The sequence below is a fragment of the Procambarus clarkii genome, chromosome 75 (genome assembly GCF_040958095.1).
Source record: "Procambarus clarkii isolate CNS0578487 chromosome 75, FALCON_Pclarkii_2.0, whole genome shotgun sequence".
Classification (NCBI taxonomy): domain Eukaryota; kingdom Metazoa; phylum Arthropoda; class Malacostraca; order Decapoda; family Cambaridae; genus Procambarus; species Procambarus clarkii.
The window spans coordinates 8,369,534-8,389,008 of record NC_091224.1 but is presented as its reverse complement, the minus strand read 5'-3'; the positions used below and the strand labels follow the sequence as shown (position 1 = coordinate 8,389,008).

General features: G+C 45.1%; 1 protein-coding gene across 1 annotated transcript in view; it reads left to right on the top strand.

Annotated features, from left to right (window-relative positions):
* Positions 1 to 15,377, top strand: part of LOC123771637 (uncharacterized) — a 751,293-nt gene extending 735,916 nt beyond the window's left edge. The window contains exon 9 of the mRNA XM_045764252.2: positions 14,048 to 15,377. Coding sequence (XP_045620208.1) covers positions 14,048 to 14,181 — 134 coding nt within the window. The 3' untranslated portion in view covers positions 14,182 to 15,377. The remainder of the gene's footprint in view (positions 1 to 14,047) is intronic.
* The last annotated feature ends 4,098 nt before the right edge of the window (positions 15,378 to 19,475 follow it).

The following is a 19,475-nucleotide window of genomic DNA, read 5'->3' as shown; positions in this document are numbered from 1 at the left end:
GAATCCGTTTGGAGATGTATTATTAAATACGAAAGTACTTAAGGAAATTCCTGTCTTAATCCTTCCTTCGCGGTCTGACATTGTCACATTGTTCATCGTGTTAATTTCTTCGTGGTTTACACACTTGGTACATAGTATTCATGGCATCCTGTTTTATTTCCGTTCTCTAGTGGTTTACTGATAGTTTAAGTGATTAATTTGTGTATTCGAGCACTAGCAGCTTAATGTACATTTCATTTACTGAAAACATAAGCATGGAAATATGAGAGAGGAAACCTCCTTCCACACGATGACAACGCTTTAAAATTTAATTAAGTTCTCTAATTGTGGATAAGCCTAAATAAGTTTTCAAAAATTATAGACCCGTATCATTAACAAGCGTGGTAGTCAAAACACTAGAAAATTAATTAAAGCCAAATGGGTTCAACACCTAGAAAATAATGACATAATAACGAGCAGGTTCTAATCAAATTAGATTAAATTTACATGCACCAAAAATTTGTTTAAATAAACAGAAAATGGGGCTTAGCTTGACTCACAGGACAGTCCAGACTGTCTGTGAGTCAAGCTCCTCAGTAGCTGAGGGAGGTGAACACAGGTTAATTGCCGATGTTTTAATTGACCTGTGGAAGGCTTATCGCAAATTAGTGGTGATATAAACTTTATAATAATAATTAGAAATAAAAATAGAGCTGAATGGACTGGTTCACATACCTGCCTCAACTCTGCCTAACTTATCTCATGTATAACTTTCTAAATTGTTATTACCGTGAACTATAATGATTTCATTAGTATAACTGCAACAATAACAATCAACTGATAGTTATTATTTTTATATCATTATTTCATTATCAGCATGATAATATTCAAGGTTAGTTATTATATATATTATCCTTAAGTCAATGTTATTCCATGAGATTAATTAATAGTAATAAATATTGTTTATCCTTGTTATGACTTTATGAGATTAAACTATGATGGATAATTATTATTTTATATTGTGTATGAATTATGATAAACAATTGTATTACGTTAATAATGCTAATATTGGGCTCTGGCCCACTTCTTAACGATCTCCAGCTGTAAAAGTTAATAGTTAATGAGACAATCAATTGCCATGACATGATCTAGGCAGTGAAGTGATCTATATTTAGCAGTGAAGTAGAGATTATGCACAAGTAGTATTGCTAGAGTTAAAGATTACTAATGCAGTGGCGTAAGATAAATTGATTTGTGGAGCATTGGAGCTTTTCCTCAGTGGTAGCACTTGCTGTGGATAAGTTTTGTTCAGTATGGTGTTGTACACCTCAAGTAATAGATCATGGGTGACAACACTGGCACTAAATTGTTTTGTGTGTGGGGTTTGTTGTAGAATTCACCGGTCTAACAGCTCACCCGCACCCCCTGGCAAGATGTAAACACAGAGTATCTGCCCTGGCAAGATGTAAACACAGAGTATCTGCCCTGGCAAGATGTAAACACAGAGTATCTGCCCTGGCAAGATGTAAAGACAGAGTGTCTGCCCTGGCAAGATGTAAAGACAGAGTGTCTGCCCTGGCAAGATGTAAAGACAGAGTATCTGCCCTGGCAAGATGTAAACACAGAGTATCTGCCCTGGCAAGATGTAAAGACAGAGTATCTGCCCTGGCAAGATGTAAACACAGAGTATCTGCCCTGGCAAGATGTAAAGACAGAGTGTCTGCCCTGGCAAGATGTAAACACAGAGTATCTGCCCTGGCAAGATGTAAACACAGAGTGTCTGCCCTGGCAAGATGTAAACACAGAGTATCTGCCCTGGCAAGATGTAAACACAGAGTATCTGCCCTGGCAAGATGTAAACACAGAGTATCTGCCCTGGCAAGATGTAAACACAGAGTGTCTGCCCTGGCAAGATGTAAACACAGAGTATCTGCCCTGGCAAGATGTAAACACAGAGTATCTGCCCTGGCAAGATGTAAAGACAGAGTGTCTGCCCTGGCAAGATGTAAAGACAGAGTGTCTGCCCTGGCAAGATGTAAACACAGAGTATCTGCCCTGGCAAGATGTAAAGACAGAGTGTCTGCCCTGGCAAGATGTAAACACAGAGTATCTGCCCTGGCAAGATGTAAAGACAGAGTATCTGCCCGGGCAAGATGTAAACACGGAGTATCTGCCCGGGCAAGATGTAAACACGGAGTATCTGCCCGGGCAAGATGTAAACACAGAGTATTCGCCCTGGCGGATGTTATATCAGTGGCTAACTGATATACCTAGCTGTCTGCCTGAATCTGATTATTCCTCTCAAATCTAAATGATTATATTGACTTAGAGTTTATTTATAGGATTAAGCTAATAGTGATTTAAGATGATAGATTAGTATTCTGATTAGATTACATACAACTTTATTAAGGATATGCGATGTCACCTTGACGTCATTTGTTGATGATTCAATATATTGAATAGTTTGCGCCTGCCTGTGGCTGACTTGGTTCTAAATATATTTATTATTAAACCATGTGGTTCGGCTGTTTATAGTTCAGCATATCTCATGTGTTTTTTTCTCCATGTGGTGTACTACAAAAATGCATATAATATTTCATTGATATATGTATATGAAGAGATATATGCGCTAATTATTATTTCGTCATATATTATTATGTTAAAGTAATGTTAACACCCCTATATACATTGGAGTTTTTGCCGTGTGGCAGTTTTTCTGTGTGTTTTTGAGTGAGACTAAAGCTGTGTGTTTTTGAGTGAGACTAAAGCTGTGTGTTTTTGAGTGAGACTAAAGCTGTGTGTTTTTGAGTGAGACTAAAGCTGTGTGTTACTGTGTTGTGCTGATTCGAACATGTGCTGAGTGGGGCTTGTGCTGCGTGGAAATATTGCTATATGTTGCAGAGTGGAGCTCGTACTGTGTGTTGCAGAGTGGTGGGCGTGCTGTGTGTGTTGCAGAGTGGTGGGCGTGCTGTGTGTGTTGCAGAGTGGTGGGCGTGCTGTGTGTGTTGCAGAGTGGTGGGCGTGCTGTGTGTGTTGCAGAGTGGTGGGCGTGCTGTGTGTGTTGCAGAGTGGTGGGCGTGCTGTGTGTGTTGCAGAGTGGTGGGCGTGCTGTGTGTGTTGCAGAGTGGTGGGCGTGCTGTGTGTGTTGCAGAGTGGTGGGCGTGCTGTGTGTGTTGCAGAGTGGTGGGCGTGCTGTGTGTGTTGCAGAGTGGTGGGCGTGCTGTGTGTGTTGCAGAGTGGTGGGCGTGCTGTGTGTGTTGCAGAGTGGTGGGCGTGCTGTGTGTGTTGCAGAGTGGTGGGCGTGCTGTGTGTGTTGCAGAGTGGTGGGCGTGCTGTGTGTGTTGCAGAGTGGTGGGCGTGCTGTGTGTGTTGCAGAGTGGTGGGCGTGCTGTGTGTGTTGCAGAGTGGTGGGCGTGCTGTGTGTGTTGCAGAGTGGTGGGCGTGCTGTGTGTGTTGCAGAGTGGTGGGCGTGCTGTGTGTGTTGCAGAGTGGTGGGCGTGCTGTGTGTGTTGCAGAGTGGTGGGCGTGCTGTGTGTGTTGCAGAGTGGTGGGCGTGCTGTGTGTGTTGCAGAGTGGTGGGCGTGCTGTGTGTGTTGCAGAGTGGTGGGCGTGCTGTGTGTGTTGCAGAGTGGTGGGCGTGCTGTGTGTGTTGCAGAGTGGTGGGCGTGCTGTGTGTGTTGCAGAGTGGTGGGCGTGCTGTGTGTGTTGCAGAGTGGTGGGCGTGCTGTGTGTGTTGCAGAGTGGTGGGCGTGCTGTGTGTGTTGCAGAGTGGTGGGCGTGCTGTGTGTGTTGCAGAGTGGTGGGCGTGCTGTGTGTGTTGCAGAGTGGTGGGCGTGCTGTGTGTGTTGCAGAGTGGTGGGCGTGCTGTGTGTGTTGCAGAGTGGTGGGCGTGCTGTGTGTGTTGCAGAGTGGTGGGCGTGCTGTGTGTGTTGCAGAGTATGGGCGTGCTGTGTGTGTTGCAGAGTGGTGGACATGGTGAGTGTTGCAGAGTGGTGGGCGTGCTGTGTTGGCCGTGGTGAGTGTTGCAGAGTAGTAGGCGTGGTGAGTGTTGCAGAGTGGTAGGCGTGTTGTGTGTTGCAGAGTGGTGGGCGTGCTGTGTGTTGCAGAGTGGTGGGCGTGCTGTGTGTTGCAGAGTGGTGGGCGTGCTGTGTGTTGCAGAGTGGTGGGCGTTCTGTGTGTTGCAGAGTGGTGGGCGTTCTGTGTGTTGCAGAGTGGTGGGCGTTCTGTGTGTTGCAGAGTGGTGGGCGTTCTGCGTGTTGCAGAGTGGTGGGCGTTCTGTGTGTTGCAGAGTGGTGGGCGTTCTGTGTGTTGCAGAGTGGTGGGCGTTCTGTGTGTTGCAGAGTGGTGGGCGTTCTGTGTGTTGCAGAGTGGTGGGCGTTCTGTGTGTTGCAGAGTGGTGGGCGTTCTGTGTGTTGCAGAGTGGTGGGCGTGCTGTGTGTTGCAGAGTGGTGGGCGTGCTGTGTGTTGCAGAGTGGTGGGCGTGCTGTGTGTTGCAGAGTGGTGGGCGTGCTGTGTGTTGCAGAGTGGTGGGCGTGCTGTGTGTTGCAGAGTGGTGGGCGTGCTGTGTGTGTTGCAGAGTGGTGGGCGTGCTGTGTGTGTTGCAGAGTGGTGGGCGTGCTGTGTGTGTTGCAGAGTGGTGGGCGTGCTGTGTGTGTTGCAGAGTGGTGGGCGTGCTGTGTGTGTTGCAGAGTGGTGGGCGTGCTGTGTGTGTTGCAGAGTGGTGGGCGTGCTGTGTGTGTTGCAGAGTGGTGGGCGTGCTGTGTGTGTTGCAGAGTATGGGCGTGCTGTGTGTGTTGCAGAGTGGTGGGCGTGCTGTGTGTGTTGCAGAGTGGTGGGCGTGCTGTGTGTGTTGCAGAGTGGTGGGCGTGCTGTGTGTGTTGCAGAGTGGTGGGCGTGCTGTGTGTGTTGCAGAGTGGTGGGCGTGCTGTGTGTGTTGCAGAGTGGTGGGCGTGCTGTGTGTGTTGCAGAGTGGTGGGCGTGCTGTGTGTGTTGCAGAGTGGTGGGCGTTCTGTGTGTTGCAGAGTGGTGGGCGTTCTGTGTGTTGCAGAGTGGTGGGCGTTCTGTGTGTTGCAGAGTGGTGGGCGTTCTGCGTGTTGCAGAGTGGTGGGCGTTCTGTGTGTTGCAGAGTGGTGGGCGTTCTGTGTGTTGCAGAGTGGTGGGCGTTCTGTGTGTTGCAGAGTGGTGGGCGTTCTGTGTGTTGCAGAGTGGTGGGCGTGCTGTGTGTTGCAGAGTGGTGGGCGTGCTGTGTGTTGCAGAGTGGTGGGCGTGCTGTGTGTTGCAGAGTGGTGGGCGTGCTGTGTGTTGCAGAGTGGTGGGCGTGCTGTGTGTGTTGCAGAGTGGTGGGCGTGCTGTGTGTGTTGCAGAGTGGTGGGCGTGCTGTGTGTGTTGCAGAGTGGTGGTCGTGCTGTGTGTGTTGTAGAGTGGTGGGCGAGGTGAGTGTTGCAGAATGTTGGGCGTGGTGGTTGTGTGGTGTGGTGTTGTGTTATGTAGTGTTGTGTGGTATAATGTGGTGTGGTATAGTGTAGTGTGGTGTGGTGTCGTGTTTTGTAGTGTGGTGTAGTGTTGTGTGGTGTAGTGTGTAGTGAGGCGTGGTGTGGTGTAGTGTGGTGTAGTGTGGTGTAGTGTGGTGTGGTGTGGTGTGGTGTGGTGTAGTGTAGTATAGTTGTGTGGTGTAGTGTGGTATGGTGTTGTGTGGTGTAGTGTAGTGTAGTATAGTTGTGTGGTGTAGTGTAGTGTGGTGTAGTGTGGTGAAATGTAGTGTAGTGTAGTGCGGTGTAGTGTAGTGTGGTGTAGTGTAGTGTAGTGTGGTGTAGTGCAGTGTAGTGTAGTGTGGTGAGGTGTAGTGTGGTGAGGTGTAGTGTGGTGAAGTGTGGTGTAGTGTGGTGTGGTGTGGTGAGGTGTAGTGTAGTGTGGTGAGGTGTAGTGTGGTGAGGTGTAGTGTGGTGAGGTGTGGTGTGTTGTAGTGTGGGTGTGGTTATGCTGTGGTGCAGTGAATTATGTGTGTACCATGGTGTACTGCATTGTGGTAAGGTGTAGTATTGAGTATTGTGTCGTGGGGGTGTTTGTGCACTGGTGGTGTGTGTTGGGTAATATGTGGAGATGTGTATAGTGTAGTGACAGTGTAGGGTGTATGGTGTGTATAGTGTAGTGGCAGTGTGGGGTGTATGGTGTGTATAGTGTAGTGGCAGTGTGGGGTGTATGGTGTGTATAGTGTAGTGACAGTGCGGGGTGTATGGTGTGTATAGTGTAGTGGCAGTGTGGGGTGTATGGTGTGTATAGTATAGTGACAGTGTGGGGTGTATGGTGTGTATAGTGTAGTGGCAGTGTGGGGTGTATGGTGTGTATAGTGTAGTGGCAGTGTGGGGTGTATAGTGTAGTGACAGTGCGGGGTGTATGGTGTGTATAGTGTAGTGGCAGTGTGGGGTGTATGGTGTGTATAGTTTAGTGACAGTGTGGAGTGTATGGTGTGTATTGTGTAGTGACAGTGGAGGATGTATGGTGTGTATAGTGTAGTGACAGTGTGGGGTGTATGGTGTGTATAGTTTAGTGACAGTGTGGAGTGTATGGTGTGTATTGTGTAGTGACAGTGGAGGATGTATGGTGTGTATAGTGTAGTGACAGTGTGGAGGGTGCATGGTGTGAATAGTGTAGTGACAGTGTGGGGGGTGCATGGTGTGTATAGTGTAGTGACAGTCACTAAGGCTAAAGAACTTCTCGCTGTCTCTTCCGTCCCTCGATCCTACCTCCCCCCCCCTCCTCCTCAGCATCCTCACAGCCCCTGACCGTTGACGTAAACTAACTATTATCATACCCACCCACGCCATCCAGCACTCACATCATCACATTCACACTTTTGTCACCCTCGTCGCCAAGCATTGTCTGATCACGCTCACCGTCAGATTAAGCCTTCCATCACCTTCCACCCCCCCCCCCCCGTCACCTTTTCAAGCACACTTCTACCTTTCTGTCAGTAGTAATAGTTCATCCCTTTGTTTCCACTCTGATTTTTCTCTTCTAAACTACTTCGTTGACCTTTCTCATCCCTCCTCTTACAAACGACCTTTCTCAGCCTTACTAGCAGAGTTGGAAGACAGCCCATGTTGTGCCACTATACGAAAGGGCAGAACGACAGGAGGAATAAACTTAAGACCGGTTTCACTTGCATATCACATTAGATGAGAGGAAAGGTAGTAATAACGAGGCTAGTAGAACATTTGGAGAGAATGGTCTTTATAACAAGGACAACACCAACATGGGATCAGATAAGGCAAATCCTGCTTCACCAACGTGGTAGATTTCAAAGGACTGGCGACAGATATCAGGCAATATACAGAAGAGTTGGCGGACTGTATATTATTAGAATGTCAGAAAGCCTTCAACCAAGTATCCTACAGGAGGATCGGACACGCAAGGATGTATCAGGCAAAAGTGGGTAAGTGGATAAAAGTGGATTTATTTCAGGGGATACGGGAGTAATTATGCAACAGACGACAACGATTCACAGTGGAAGGAGAGATCTCCATATGTCGGGATGTCACCAGAGGTGTCCCGTGTGGACCAACCCTTCACCAAACACACGTAAACGACCATACAGAAGAGACGGACTTCTTCCTCTCAAGGTTCACTGATAACAAAATACAGTTTATGAAGAAGAATACAATGGAAGACTGCAAAAAACTGCAGGACGTCATAGATACAATTAAAGTGTGGTCGCTCTACAAGGTGGGACACAGCCGTAAATGGAACAATCTACAAGGTGGGACAACTGTAAATGGAACAATCTACAAGGTGGGACACAACCGTAAATGGAACAATCTACAAGGTGGGACAACTGTAAATGGAACAATCTACAAGGTGGGACACAACCGTAAATGGAACAATCTACAAGGTGGGACACAACCGTAAATGGAATAATCTACAAGGTGGGACAACTGTAAATGGCACAATCTACAAGGAGACACACAACCGTAAATGGCACAATCTAAAAGGAGAGACACAAAAGTAAATGGCACAACCTACAAGGTGGGACACAACTGTAAATGGGACAATGCTGTTCAGAAAAAAAGGAGCAAGGCATTGTTCCCATAAGTACAGTGGCGGAGCGCTCTCACTCTCGCGCTCTTTTCGGGTCTTACTCCCACTCCCTCAGTGCCACTGTTCACTTAGGGGGAGCACCTTAGTCTCTCACAGGGAAGAGTACCTCGAACCCGGTCTTGCCCCCGCGTCAAGTACGGTAAGCCGGCCGTTTCCTGGATCCTCCACGGGTGTGTCCACGGACACTAAGGCCAGGTTCCCCAGCTACCGGCCTGCCCGCCACAAAACTTACAACAGCCTATGGTCGCCAATCTGACCAGAGCTCCAGTTAAGGCTAGATCATTATCTCTACGTACAGTGGTACACTGTTCTTGTCTGCTACTTCCTTACTTGTGTTCAGTGCTCAGTCTAACCCAAAGTAAACGTATAGAGAATGAAAGAGTGAAACAAAACACCATAATAAAATCATGAACCGTTTTCTAGGATTAGGAGTACAAATCTTAAGGCCCGAAAATAACTAAAATGTTTCTATATGGCAACACTCCTCAGTAAAGGTCCTTAATAATAAGGCAACATCCAACTGTATTACTCACCAGAATTCACTAGGTTATCACTCCCTTTTTAATGTTTTATCGCACAAAAGGTCACTTATAATTTCACTTACGTATTTTTTACATCATCTTCTCAATAACAATATACAGGAAATCTGAATCCTAAGAATTAAAGAATAACATTAATTTCATACTTAGTCCGAAACTATCATAATCTGTGCCCTTCTCATCACAACAAATATCTCCTCATACACTTACATAATTAATATACACTTCCTATCAACAAGGGGAAAGGAGCATGGAAAATTAATCTACCTTAAATTGGAAGCACGGAAGCTGTAGTCTTTGCAGCCCATAGCAGTGGGTTGATGATCCCTCCGCATAGATAAGGCAGGTCTCCTCTTCAAATTTCCACTCCTCTTCAGCGCCTCTGTAGGTCTCCTCCCAACCACTAAGTTCCACCGTTGATTACACTATAAAGCAGGAAACGTAGCCCAAACCTCCATTAGTCTCTTAAACTGGTTACGGACCCGCTTCTTTTCTGCAGAAGAGACCGGTAGAATAATTGCTCCTCACACAGGGTTGTTAATGCTGCTATACTCGAACCAGGACTTGCCACCTGAGCCTCCCTACGCAGCAGTTCCGAGCTGCCCACGTGTTGAATCCCAAGCGAATTATCGAGACAAACTGGAGCTCCGACGTCGCTGAGCCTCTTGTGATCTATCAAAGTCTAGTTCCTCTACTCTTCCACAGACGTCGACAGTAGTTCATCTTTGCCTCTCGAGTACTGTTTGGGATTACGTCCACCTGGAGGATTAATCCTCACCAAAATGAGACTATCGATCGATATAACTTGTCACTTTCTCTCCCGCTGACATCACGCCCAGGGTGCTTTATGATTGATCAGCCTGTACAGGCCCCTGCATCTGACCAATCATATACCATGCAACTAGGCGCCACGACGCCTCCGGAGTATCTTGGCGGGAAAATTTACTTTCTCCTGAGCTGATCCGCCATTGTATGGTAGCGCCTCTCTCTCACCTCCTCCCACTTGAACTTAAATCATAAATATCTTCATCCTTAAGCATCTCACCTCCTTTTAAGTGTTATCAAATGATACTAGGCTTCTCCTAGACTATTCACAAAGGAGTATTTACAAAGGAAAGGAGCACAACAACCAGACTCCGCAAACGAACCCATGAGTTGAGGTGTGTGTGGCCGCTATGCCACCTAGTCGGAACCATTTCCCCACCGTGTATTACTGTAGAATGGAACAATCCATTAATTTTCAGATCCTTAATGTATAATAAATAAGACGCTATTGATCGTTATTGACGCTACTGACGCTATTAATAATAAAACACGCTATTGATCCCCGGTTGGAGGAAGTGTGTGAGGAAATTGAATTCATCACTGCTGAATGCATGAATAGTCCAAATTTGGTTACGGTGTGGCAGGATGGAGACATTTTTTATGTCAAGAACTGCTAGCATCAGGAAGAAGGAAGGCCCAAGGATAGGACACCTTCAAGATTGCAGTCTGTTACCAGTGACTCTAATCTAATAACCTTGCCAATGGCCGCAGATTGCAGAATGAATGACTGCTTAGAAATCAGAATAAGAAATCCCTTTTATGGAAATGGAACAAGTACCAATGGCCTTCTTAGCAACAGCATCGATAAGTTAATTTCAGGTAACACCAATAAGGCTCAGTACACAGCTAGAAATAAGAAACAACCAGTAATAGGATTTCGACCACCGCAAGGTGCAAAAGGTTAAAGGACTCCAGAGCCGTGAAAGCACTGCAAGAATCAACCACAATGATAAATAAATGTTGATTCCTAAGAAGCAACCTAAGAAAAAATTGCATAAAAGTTCTGAAGTGACGATGATAGTGTCCAAGGGCAGGCAGCACCTGCAAGTTTGACCAGGACAAATAGCACAGTAGCCAACTCCTTCGGCAGATGTAGACCCTTTAACAACATCAATGAAATACATATCAGAGGAAAAAATATTCAATGAAAATGCATTTCATAGCTGTATGAATGGTCAGGGCATTTCATAGCTGTATGAATGGTCAGGGCATTTCATAGCTGTATGAATGGTCAGGGCATTTCATAGCTGTATGAATGGTCAGGGCATTTCATAGCTGTATGAATGGTCAGGGCATTTCATAGCTGTATGAATGGTCAGGGCATTTCATAGCTGTATGAATGGTCAGGGCATTTCATAGCTGTATGAATGGTCAGGGCATTTCATAGCTGTATGAATGGTCAGGGCATTTCATAGCTGTATGAATGGTCAGGGCATTTCATAGCTGTATGAATGGTCAGGGCATTTCATAGCTGTCTGAATGGTCAGGGCATTTCATAGCTGTATGAATGGTCAGGGCATTTCATAGCTGTATGAATGGTCAGGGCATTTCATAGCTGTATGAATGGTCAGGGCATTTCATAGCTGTATGAATGGTCAGGGCATTTCATAGCTGTATGAATGGTCAGGGCATTTCATAGCTGTATGAATGGTCAGGGCATTTCATAGCTGTATGAATGGTCAGGGCATTTCATAGCTGTATGAATGGTCAGGGCATTTCATAGCTGTATGAATGGTCAGGGCATTTCATAGCTGTATGAATGGTCAGGGCATTTCATAGCTGTATGAATGGTCAGGGCATTTCATAGCTGTATGAATGGTCAGGGCATTTCATAGCTGTATGAATGGTCAGGGCATTTCATAGCTGTATGAATGGTCAGGGCATTTCATAGCTGTATGAATGGTCAGGGCATTTCATAGCTGTATGAATGGTCAGGGCATTTCATAGCTGTATGAATGGTCAGGGCATTTCATAGCTGTATGAATGGTCAGGGCATTTCATAGCTGTATGAATGGTCAGGGCATTTCATAGCTGTATGAATGGTCAGGGCATTTCATAGCTGTATGAATGGTCAGGGCATTTCATAGCTGTATGAATGGTCAGGGCATTTCATAGCTATATGAATGGTCAGGGCATTTCATAGCTGTATGAATGGTCAGGGCATTTCATAGCTGTATGAATGGTCAGGGCATTTCATAGCTGTATGAATGGTCAGGGCATTTCATAGCTGTATGAATGGTCAGGGCATTTCATAGCTGTATGAATGGTCAGGGCATTTCATAGCTGTATGAATGGTCAGGGCATTTCATAGCTGTATGAATGGTCAGGGCATTTCATAGCTGTATGAATGGTCAGGGCATTTCATAGCTGTATGAATGGTCAGGGCATTTCATAGCTGTATGAATGGTCAGGGCATTTCATAGCTGTATGAATGGTCAGGGCATTTCATAGCTGTATGAATGGTCAGGGCATTTCATAGCTGTATGAATGGTCAGGGCATTTCATAGCTGTATGAATGGTCAGGGCATTTCATAGCTGTCTGAATGGTCAGGGCATTTCATAGCTGTATGAATGGTCAGGGCATTTCATAGCTGTATGAATGGTCAGGGCATTTCATAGCTGTATGAATGGTCAGGGCATTTCATAGCTGTATGAATGGTCAGGGCATTTCATAGCTGTATGAATGGTCAGGGCATTTCATAGCTGTATGAATGGTCAGGGCATTTCATAGCTGTATGAATGGTCAGGGCATTTCATAGCTGTATGAATGGTCAGGGCATTTCATAGCTGTATGAATGGTCAGGGCATTTCATAGCTGTATGAATGGTCAGGGCATTTCATAGCTGTATGAATGGTCAGGGCATTTCATAGCTGTATGAATGGTCAGGGCATTTCATAGCTGTATGAATGGTCAGGGCATTTCATAGCTGTATGAATGGTCAGGGCATTTCATAGCTGTATGAATGGTCAGGGCATTTCATAGCTGTATGAATGGTCAGGGCATTTCATAGCTGTATGAATGGTCAGGGCATTTCATAGCTGTATGAATGGTCAGGGCATTTCATAGCTGTATGAATGGTCAGGGCATTTCATAGCTGTATGAATGGTCAGGGCATTTCATAGCTGTATGAATGGTCAGGGCATTTCATAGCTGTATGAATGGTCAGGGCATTTCATAGCTATATGAATGGTCAGGGCATTTCATAGCTGTATGAATGGTCAGGGCATTTCATAGCTGTATGAATGGTCAGGGCATTTCATAGCTGTATGAATGGTCAGGGCATTTCATAGCTGTATGAATGGTCAGGGCATTTCATAGCTGTATGAATGGTCAGGGCATTTCATAGCTGTATGAATGGTCAGGGCATTTCATAGCTGTATGAATGGTCAGGGCATTTCATAGCTGTATGAATGGTCAGGGCATTTCATAGCTGTATGAATGGTCAGGGCATTTCATAGCTGTATGAATGGTCAGGGCATTTCATAGCTGTATGAATGGTCAGGGCATTTCATAGCTGTATGAATGGTCAGGGCATTTCATAGCTGTATGAATGGTCAGGGCATTTTAAACTTTCACAATAAAAGGCATGGAAGAAACAACATAAAGAAAGAAATATCTCAAACATTAAACGAGAAAGAATCTTGCAAACAAAGTTATCAGTCACCGTGGTGTAGTGGTAAGACACTCGCCTGGCGTTCCGCGAGCGCTTTGTCATGGGTTCGTATCCTGGCCGGGGATGATTTACTGGGCGCAAATCCTTAACTGTAGCCTCTGTTTAACTCAACAGTATAATGTGTACTTGGTTGTAAAAACGATTCTTCGCGGCAGGGGATCGTATTCCAGGGACCTGCCCGAAACGCTACGCGTACTAGTGGCTGTACAAGAATGTAACAACTCTTGTATATATCTAAAAAAAAAAGCCATCCTTGCAGTAACAGCAAGGAAAAGAGCATCAAGACGACGAAACGGTGGAGAATGAGGCAGAGACGGGGTAGTCATGCTCGAGGACAGACATCACAAGAAAGGAGTACACACAGGAGTGTGCCTTTATCAACTCCCCAGAAAGATGGAACAAGATTAAGAAAGCTGAAGGCATTACAGTATTTAATTCGGAGGTGAGAGACATGAGATGACCAACACCAACTGCTCTCCAAGATCAACCTCCAAGAGCTTAGCATTTTCCTTATACAGAAGGTGATTTCCACAGAGGGACGATGGGAAGGACATACATCCGAGTAAAAGTCATAGTACAGGTCTTAATCGGGAGAACTTGGAGCCAAGATTGATGCCCAAGGACGACACGCTATTGATCTCAAGTTGGAGCTAGTGTTGGAGGAAATAGAATTCATCACCGCGCAACCCGTGACTTCGAATAATTCATCGCATTTTGACATATAACTTTACTAAAGACAAAAACTGATGCTCTCCAAATTCTAGCAGCTCACAAAAATTACGTGACGTCCCGTTTTCTATTCATGGGTGCTTGGTTACGTTAGCTTGGGGCGCTTGATGTAGATGCTAGACTCGTGTATTTAAACATGGGATAACAAGAACATGAATTCTAAGTCTGTAAATGAGAGTTAATGTAATTTTTCTCCCTTACACCCAGGTGACGCTCCAGCAGCGATGCAAGTATCGGGGACAAGTCGCCGGGGTCCAGACCAGCTGCTGCGACTGTTGCTGGTGGTGGTGGTGGTGCTGTGGGGGACCACCACCACTGTCCTCCCCCACCACATGTTGTGATAGACATGTGGGTGAGTGCGGTGGCACAGGACGGGACAGCTTCTCCTTGATCCACAACTGGCTAGTGTACAGTAGCTTTTAGAGACACATGTTGTGAAAATCAATTTTCCGTGTATATACTGAGGATTCGGGACAGACATTGGAGTCAGTGTATATAGTACATATCACATCTATAACTACTAGCATCCTAAACTTGTGTAAATAGAGTGAGATATATATAAAGCCAAATTCACACAATGTACAAAAGTTCTTCAATAGAAGAGTAGAGAAACTACCAAAGAAAATAATGTAAACTAGCATATGTAATTAGGAATAGTAAAATATCAAAAAGGTAAACTTGCAAAATGTAATTATTGAACAACTGTATGAATAGTCCAAATGTGGTTATGTTGTGACAGGATGGAGACATTGTTTATGTCAAGACCTTAATTGAAAGAAAACGCAAGTGTAATGGTATATAATTAATGTGATAAATACCCAATAATACATGTATATGGTTCCTGCAGGGCATAGGTCTCCAATCTTTTAAAATTTCAAAGCCTCAGTCATATTGATGCAGCATTGTTCAAGTTAGCTTGGGAGTGTTCAGTATGAACACCCTGACAAGGGCATGCGAGGATCAAACAGCTGTCATCAATTGTAAAGACCTAATGAACGAGTACGGAATCAGTGAACAAACGCGGGCACTATAGTAACGTGATTGGCGAGATACGGGATGTAATTGTGTTGATTAGGATTAATGGTGGTCCTTAATCTACTTGATAACAATGAAGTGATCGCAATGTCTCCCCCTATGATGTTTTCTTTATATAAACAACTTTGGTGTCAATCAATTTTGGCTCAGTTCTTTAACGCGAAGAACATTGTTTTATCGGTAACTTCCATGATTATCAGGACTATGTTAACCATTGCTCCTTTGGCCGTCACTGGCTCATCACTACAACAATCTACTGTGTTACTCTGGCCTATATTTTCTGGATCACGTAGTGATGGTCATTATTTTGTCTACTGTGACCTTTACTGTGATGGTAAGTACTACGGCGGCCGCTGTTGTATAGGCCATCACTGTCCTGGCCACTGTTATCTCAACTACTGCTGTATTGACATCTTGCAATGAGAGTGACATCATCTATTTGATCATTTATCACGCCCTCGAATTTGACTTAAATTTAGCTACTGGTAGAATATATTAGTATCAGCAATGTTTACCTCGAGCACCGCTGCGATGTCCACCATTATATAGATCAACACTATTGAGTCTGGTCTCTATTGAGTCAACAGTATAGATTACTATTTAGTGACTGTTACTCCGTCGATCAATGCTGAAGAGACCATTGTCTCTCTGACCACTGTTTCCTTGGTCTCTGTTGTAATGAATACTTAAATGGCAGCCACTGTTTCCTTGGTCTCTGTTGTAATGAATACTTAAATGGCAGCCACTGTTTCTCATAGACGCTGTTGTGTCAAGCAGAACTGCAACGACAGTAGCTAGTTCCGATACACTTCTTATGAGAAAATTCACAGGAGCCGTAATGGGGATTCGAACCTATGCACTGGGTGTTTCCAGGAGCAGAGGTTCGAATCCTTATCACGGCTGCTACGAATTTTCTCACTGATGCATCACGTTAGTGTGATTATTCTCTGTGTATCACTTATTATCTTCCGCAGCAGAGAACAGCACCCTGCCATCGTCTCATTAATCTTGACCACCTGTGTTCACCTAGTTGTGCTTGTGAGGGTTGAGCTCTGGCTCTTTGGTCCCGCCTCTCAACTGTCAATCAACTGGTGTACAGGTTCCTAAGCCTACTGGGCTCTATCATATCTACATTTGAAACTGTCTATGGAGTCTGCCTCTACCACATCACTGCCTAATGCATCCCATCTGTTAACTACTCTGACACTGAGAAAGTTCATTCTAACGTCCCTGTGGCTCATTTGGGTACTCAGTTTCCACATGTTGCCAGTGCGCGAAGCACCTGGTTAGGGCAAGTAGTTCGAGAAAGAACCGGACAGAAGGAGTAAATCCATTTTGCCGCTCGTTAATAAGGAGAGTGTATGTGGAGTGTGACTTCCCGAGCCCATCGTCGCCCTCAAGATAATGTCAGTCTTCAGAGTATCGAGATCGTATATAAGGAAGAGTTTACCTGGGAATATCTCATCATCCTGAATGTGTTGTACGTGATCATGTGTACCTGACGCTTTAAACTGAGTGACAAGACTCAATAATTATATTAATAATAATTATATAAGAAGTCATGTTTGAAGATATTAGTAATATATCTGCATCCCTGTTAATTAATCTCTTTCTACCTTTTTCTCAGACTTTATGTATCTATCTCTTTCTTTAACATATCTCTAGACGGTTTCAGAGGATTATCTATCTTCTTGCTGTCCAGGAAACTGGTCCACGTCTGATGAGGTGAATCTGGACAATGGTAGCGTCTTGACTACTAATGTACTATTGATAAGCTACTTTTGGAAGTCTTATACCTCTTCCAGAAGTCTGGCATAGGACGGGAGACAAGACAGACACGGTAGTGGTAAATACTCGAATTGGATCGTCTTGTGGATCATAAGCAGATTCGCAAGTCGAAGCCTCGAAACAAATCCTCCTTAATTCTTTAGTTTTTTGGTGGTTTAGCAGGAGAATAGCTAAAGAGAGTTCTGTCTGAATCCACGTCACATGCAACACATTAATAAACTTAATATTTTCTAAGTCAAAAACTTGACACGTGTCAATTAGAGACTTTTACACGGATTCCCGTAGCTGAACCTAAGCTTTTGCCATCACAAAACACACACACGCGCGCACACACACACACACACACACACACATCTGTGTGTGTGTGTGTGTGTGTGTGTGTGTGTGTGTGTGTGTGTGTGTATTACTCCGAGTGTGTACATACAAATCGGTTCTATTGACCAACTAACAAAAATAAGGCAAGAAAGAGAAGGGTGGGCAGATTGCATTTTTTTGGACTGTCAGAAAGCCTTTGACACAGTACCCCATAAAAGACTGTTTCAAAAGTTAGAGGAACAGGCAGGAGTAAAAGGTAAGGTGCTCCAGTGGATAAGGGAGTATCTAAGCAACAGGAAACATTGAGTAACTCTGAGGGGAGAGGCATCAGAGTGGCGAGATGTCACCAGCGGAGTCCCACAGCGCTCTGTACTTGGACCCATTATGTTTCTAATATATGTAAATGATCTTCCAAAGGGTATAGACTCATTCCTCTCAATGTTTGCTAATGATGCAAAAATTAAGAGAAGAATCAGAACAGATGAAGATAGACAGAGACTACAGGATGACCTGGACCAACTGGAGGAATGGTCTAGAAAAGGGCTGCTAAAGTTCAACTCAGGAAAGTATAAAGTAATGAAATTAGGCGAAGGGTGCAGAAGACTGAACACAAGGTACCATCTGGGAGGTGAAATTCTGCAAGAGTCAAACAGAGAGAAAGATCTGGGGGTTGCTATCACACAGCACCTGACCCCAGAGGCTCACATCAAAAGATAACATCAGCCGCATATGCTAGGTTGGCCAACATAAGAACTGCCTTTAGCAACTAGTGTAAGGAATCATTCAGGACACTGTATACCACTTATGCCAGACTAATCCTGGAATATGCAGCTCCTGGCTGGAGTCCGTATCTAGTTAAACACAAGACAAAGTTAGAGAAGATGCAGCGGTATGCCACCATACTTGTCCCGGAACTGAGAGGTATGAGCTACGAGGAAAGGTAAAAGGAGCTAAACCTCACGTCCCTGGAAAACAGAAGAGTACGGGGAGACATGATAACCACCTACAAAATTCTCAGGGGAATTGACAGGGTGTACAGAGACAAACTCTTCAGCACGGGTGAAACACGAACAAGGAGACACAGGTGGAAACTTAGTAGCCAGATGAGCCACAGAGACGTTAGAAGAACTTTTTTTAGTGTCAGAGTAGTTAGTAAATGGAATGCACTAGGAAGTAATGTGGCGGAGGCTGACTCCATACACAGTTTCAAATGTAGATATGATAGAACCCAGTAGACTCGGAAATCTGTATACCAGTTGATTGACAGTTGAGAGGCGAGACCAAAGAGTTTGAGCTCAACCCCCGCAAGCACAAACAGGTTAGTACAAATAGGTGAGTTCATAGGTAGGGGGTGGGCCTCGCGGCTGAGTGAACAGCACTCGGGGGTCGTGTGCTGTCTACGGTCGGAAGTCTACAAGATGACCTAGACAGACTGAAGCAGTCCAACAAATGGCTGCTAAAGTTCAACCCGAGTAAATGCAAAGTAAAGAAACTAGGCGGTGGAAACAGGAAGCCAGACACAGGATACATAATAGGAGATGAAGTACTTAATGAAACGAACAGAGAGAAAGATTTAGGAGTTGATATCACACCAGACCTATCTCCTGTAGCCCACATAAAAAGGAATACGCCTGCAGCATATGCGAGGCTGGCTAACATCAGAACAGCGTTCAGGAACCTGAGTAAGGAATCATTCAGAATCTTGTGTACCACATATGTAAGACCAATCCTGGAGTATGCGGCCCCAGCATGGAGCCCGTACCTTGTCAAGCACAAGACGAAGCTGGAAAAAGTTCAAAGGTATGCCACTAGACTAGTCCCAGAACTAAGAGGCATGAGTTACGAGGAAAGGCTGCGGGAAATTGCACCTTACGAAACTGAAAGACAGAAGAGTAAGGAGAGACATGATCACTACCTACAAAATCCTGAGGGGAATTGACAGGGTAGACAAGGATAAACTATTCAACACTGGTGGTACGCGAACGAGGGGACACAGGTGGAAACTGAGTACCCAAATGAGCCACAGGGACGTTAGAAAGAACTTTTTCAGTGTCAGAGTAGTTAGCAGGTGGAATGCATTGGGCTGTGATGTGGTGGAGGCTGACTCCATACACAGTTTCAAATGTAGATAAGATAGAGCCCAGTAGGTTCAGGAATCTGTACACCAGTTGATTGACGGTTGAGAGGCAGGACCAAAGAGCCAAAGCTCAACCCCCGCAAGCACAAATAGGCGAGTACACAGGTAGGGTCTGGGCCTCGCGGCTGAGTGGACAGCACTCGGGGGTCGTAGTTCGAATGGCCCAGATTCGATTCCCGGCGGAGGCGGAAACAAATGGGCAGAGTTTATTTCACCCTGAGGCACCTGTTCACCTAGCAGTAACTAGGCACCTGGGAGTTAGCAAGCTGCTTCCTGGGGATGTGTGTGTAGGTGCATGTGTGTAAGAGAAATATATGTAGCAGACATAATAGAGGAAACATAGATTGGCTAGAAAGGCGG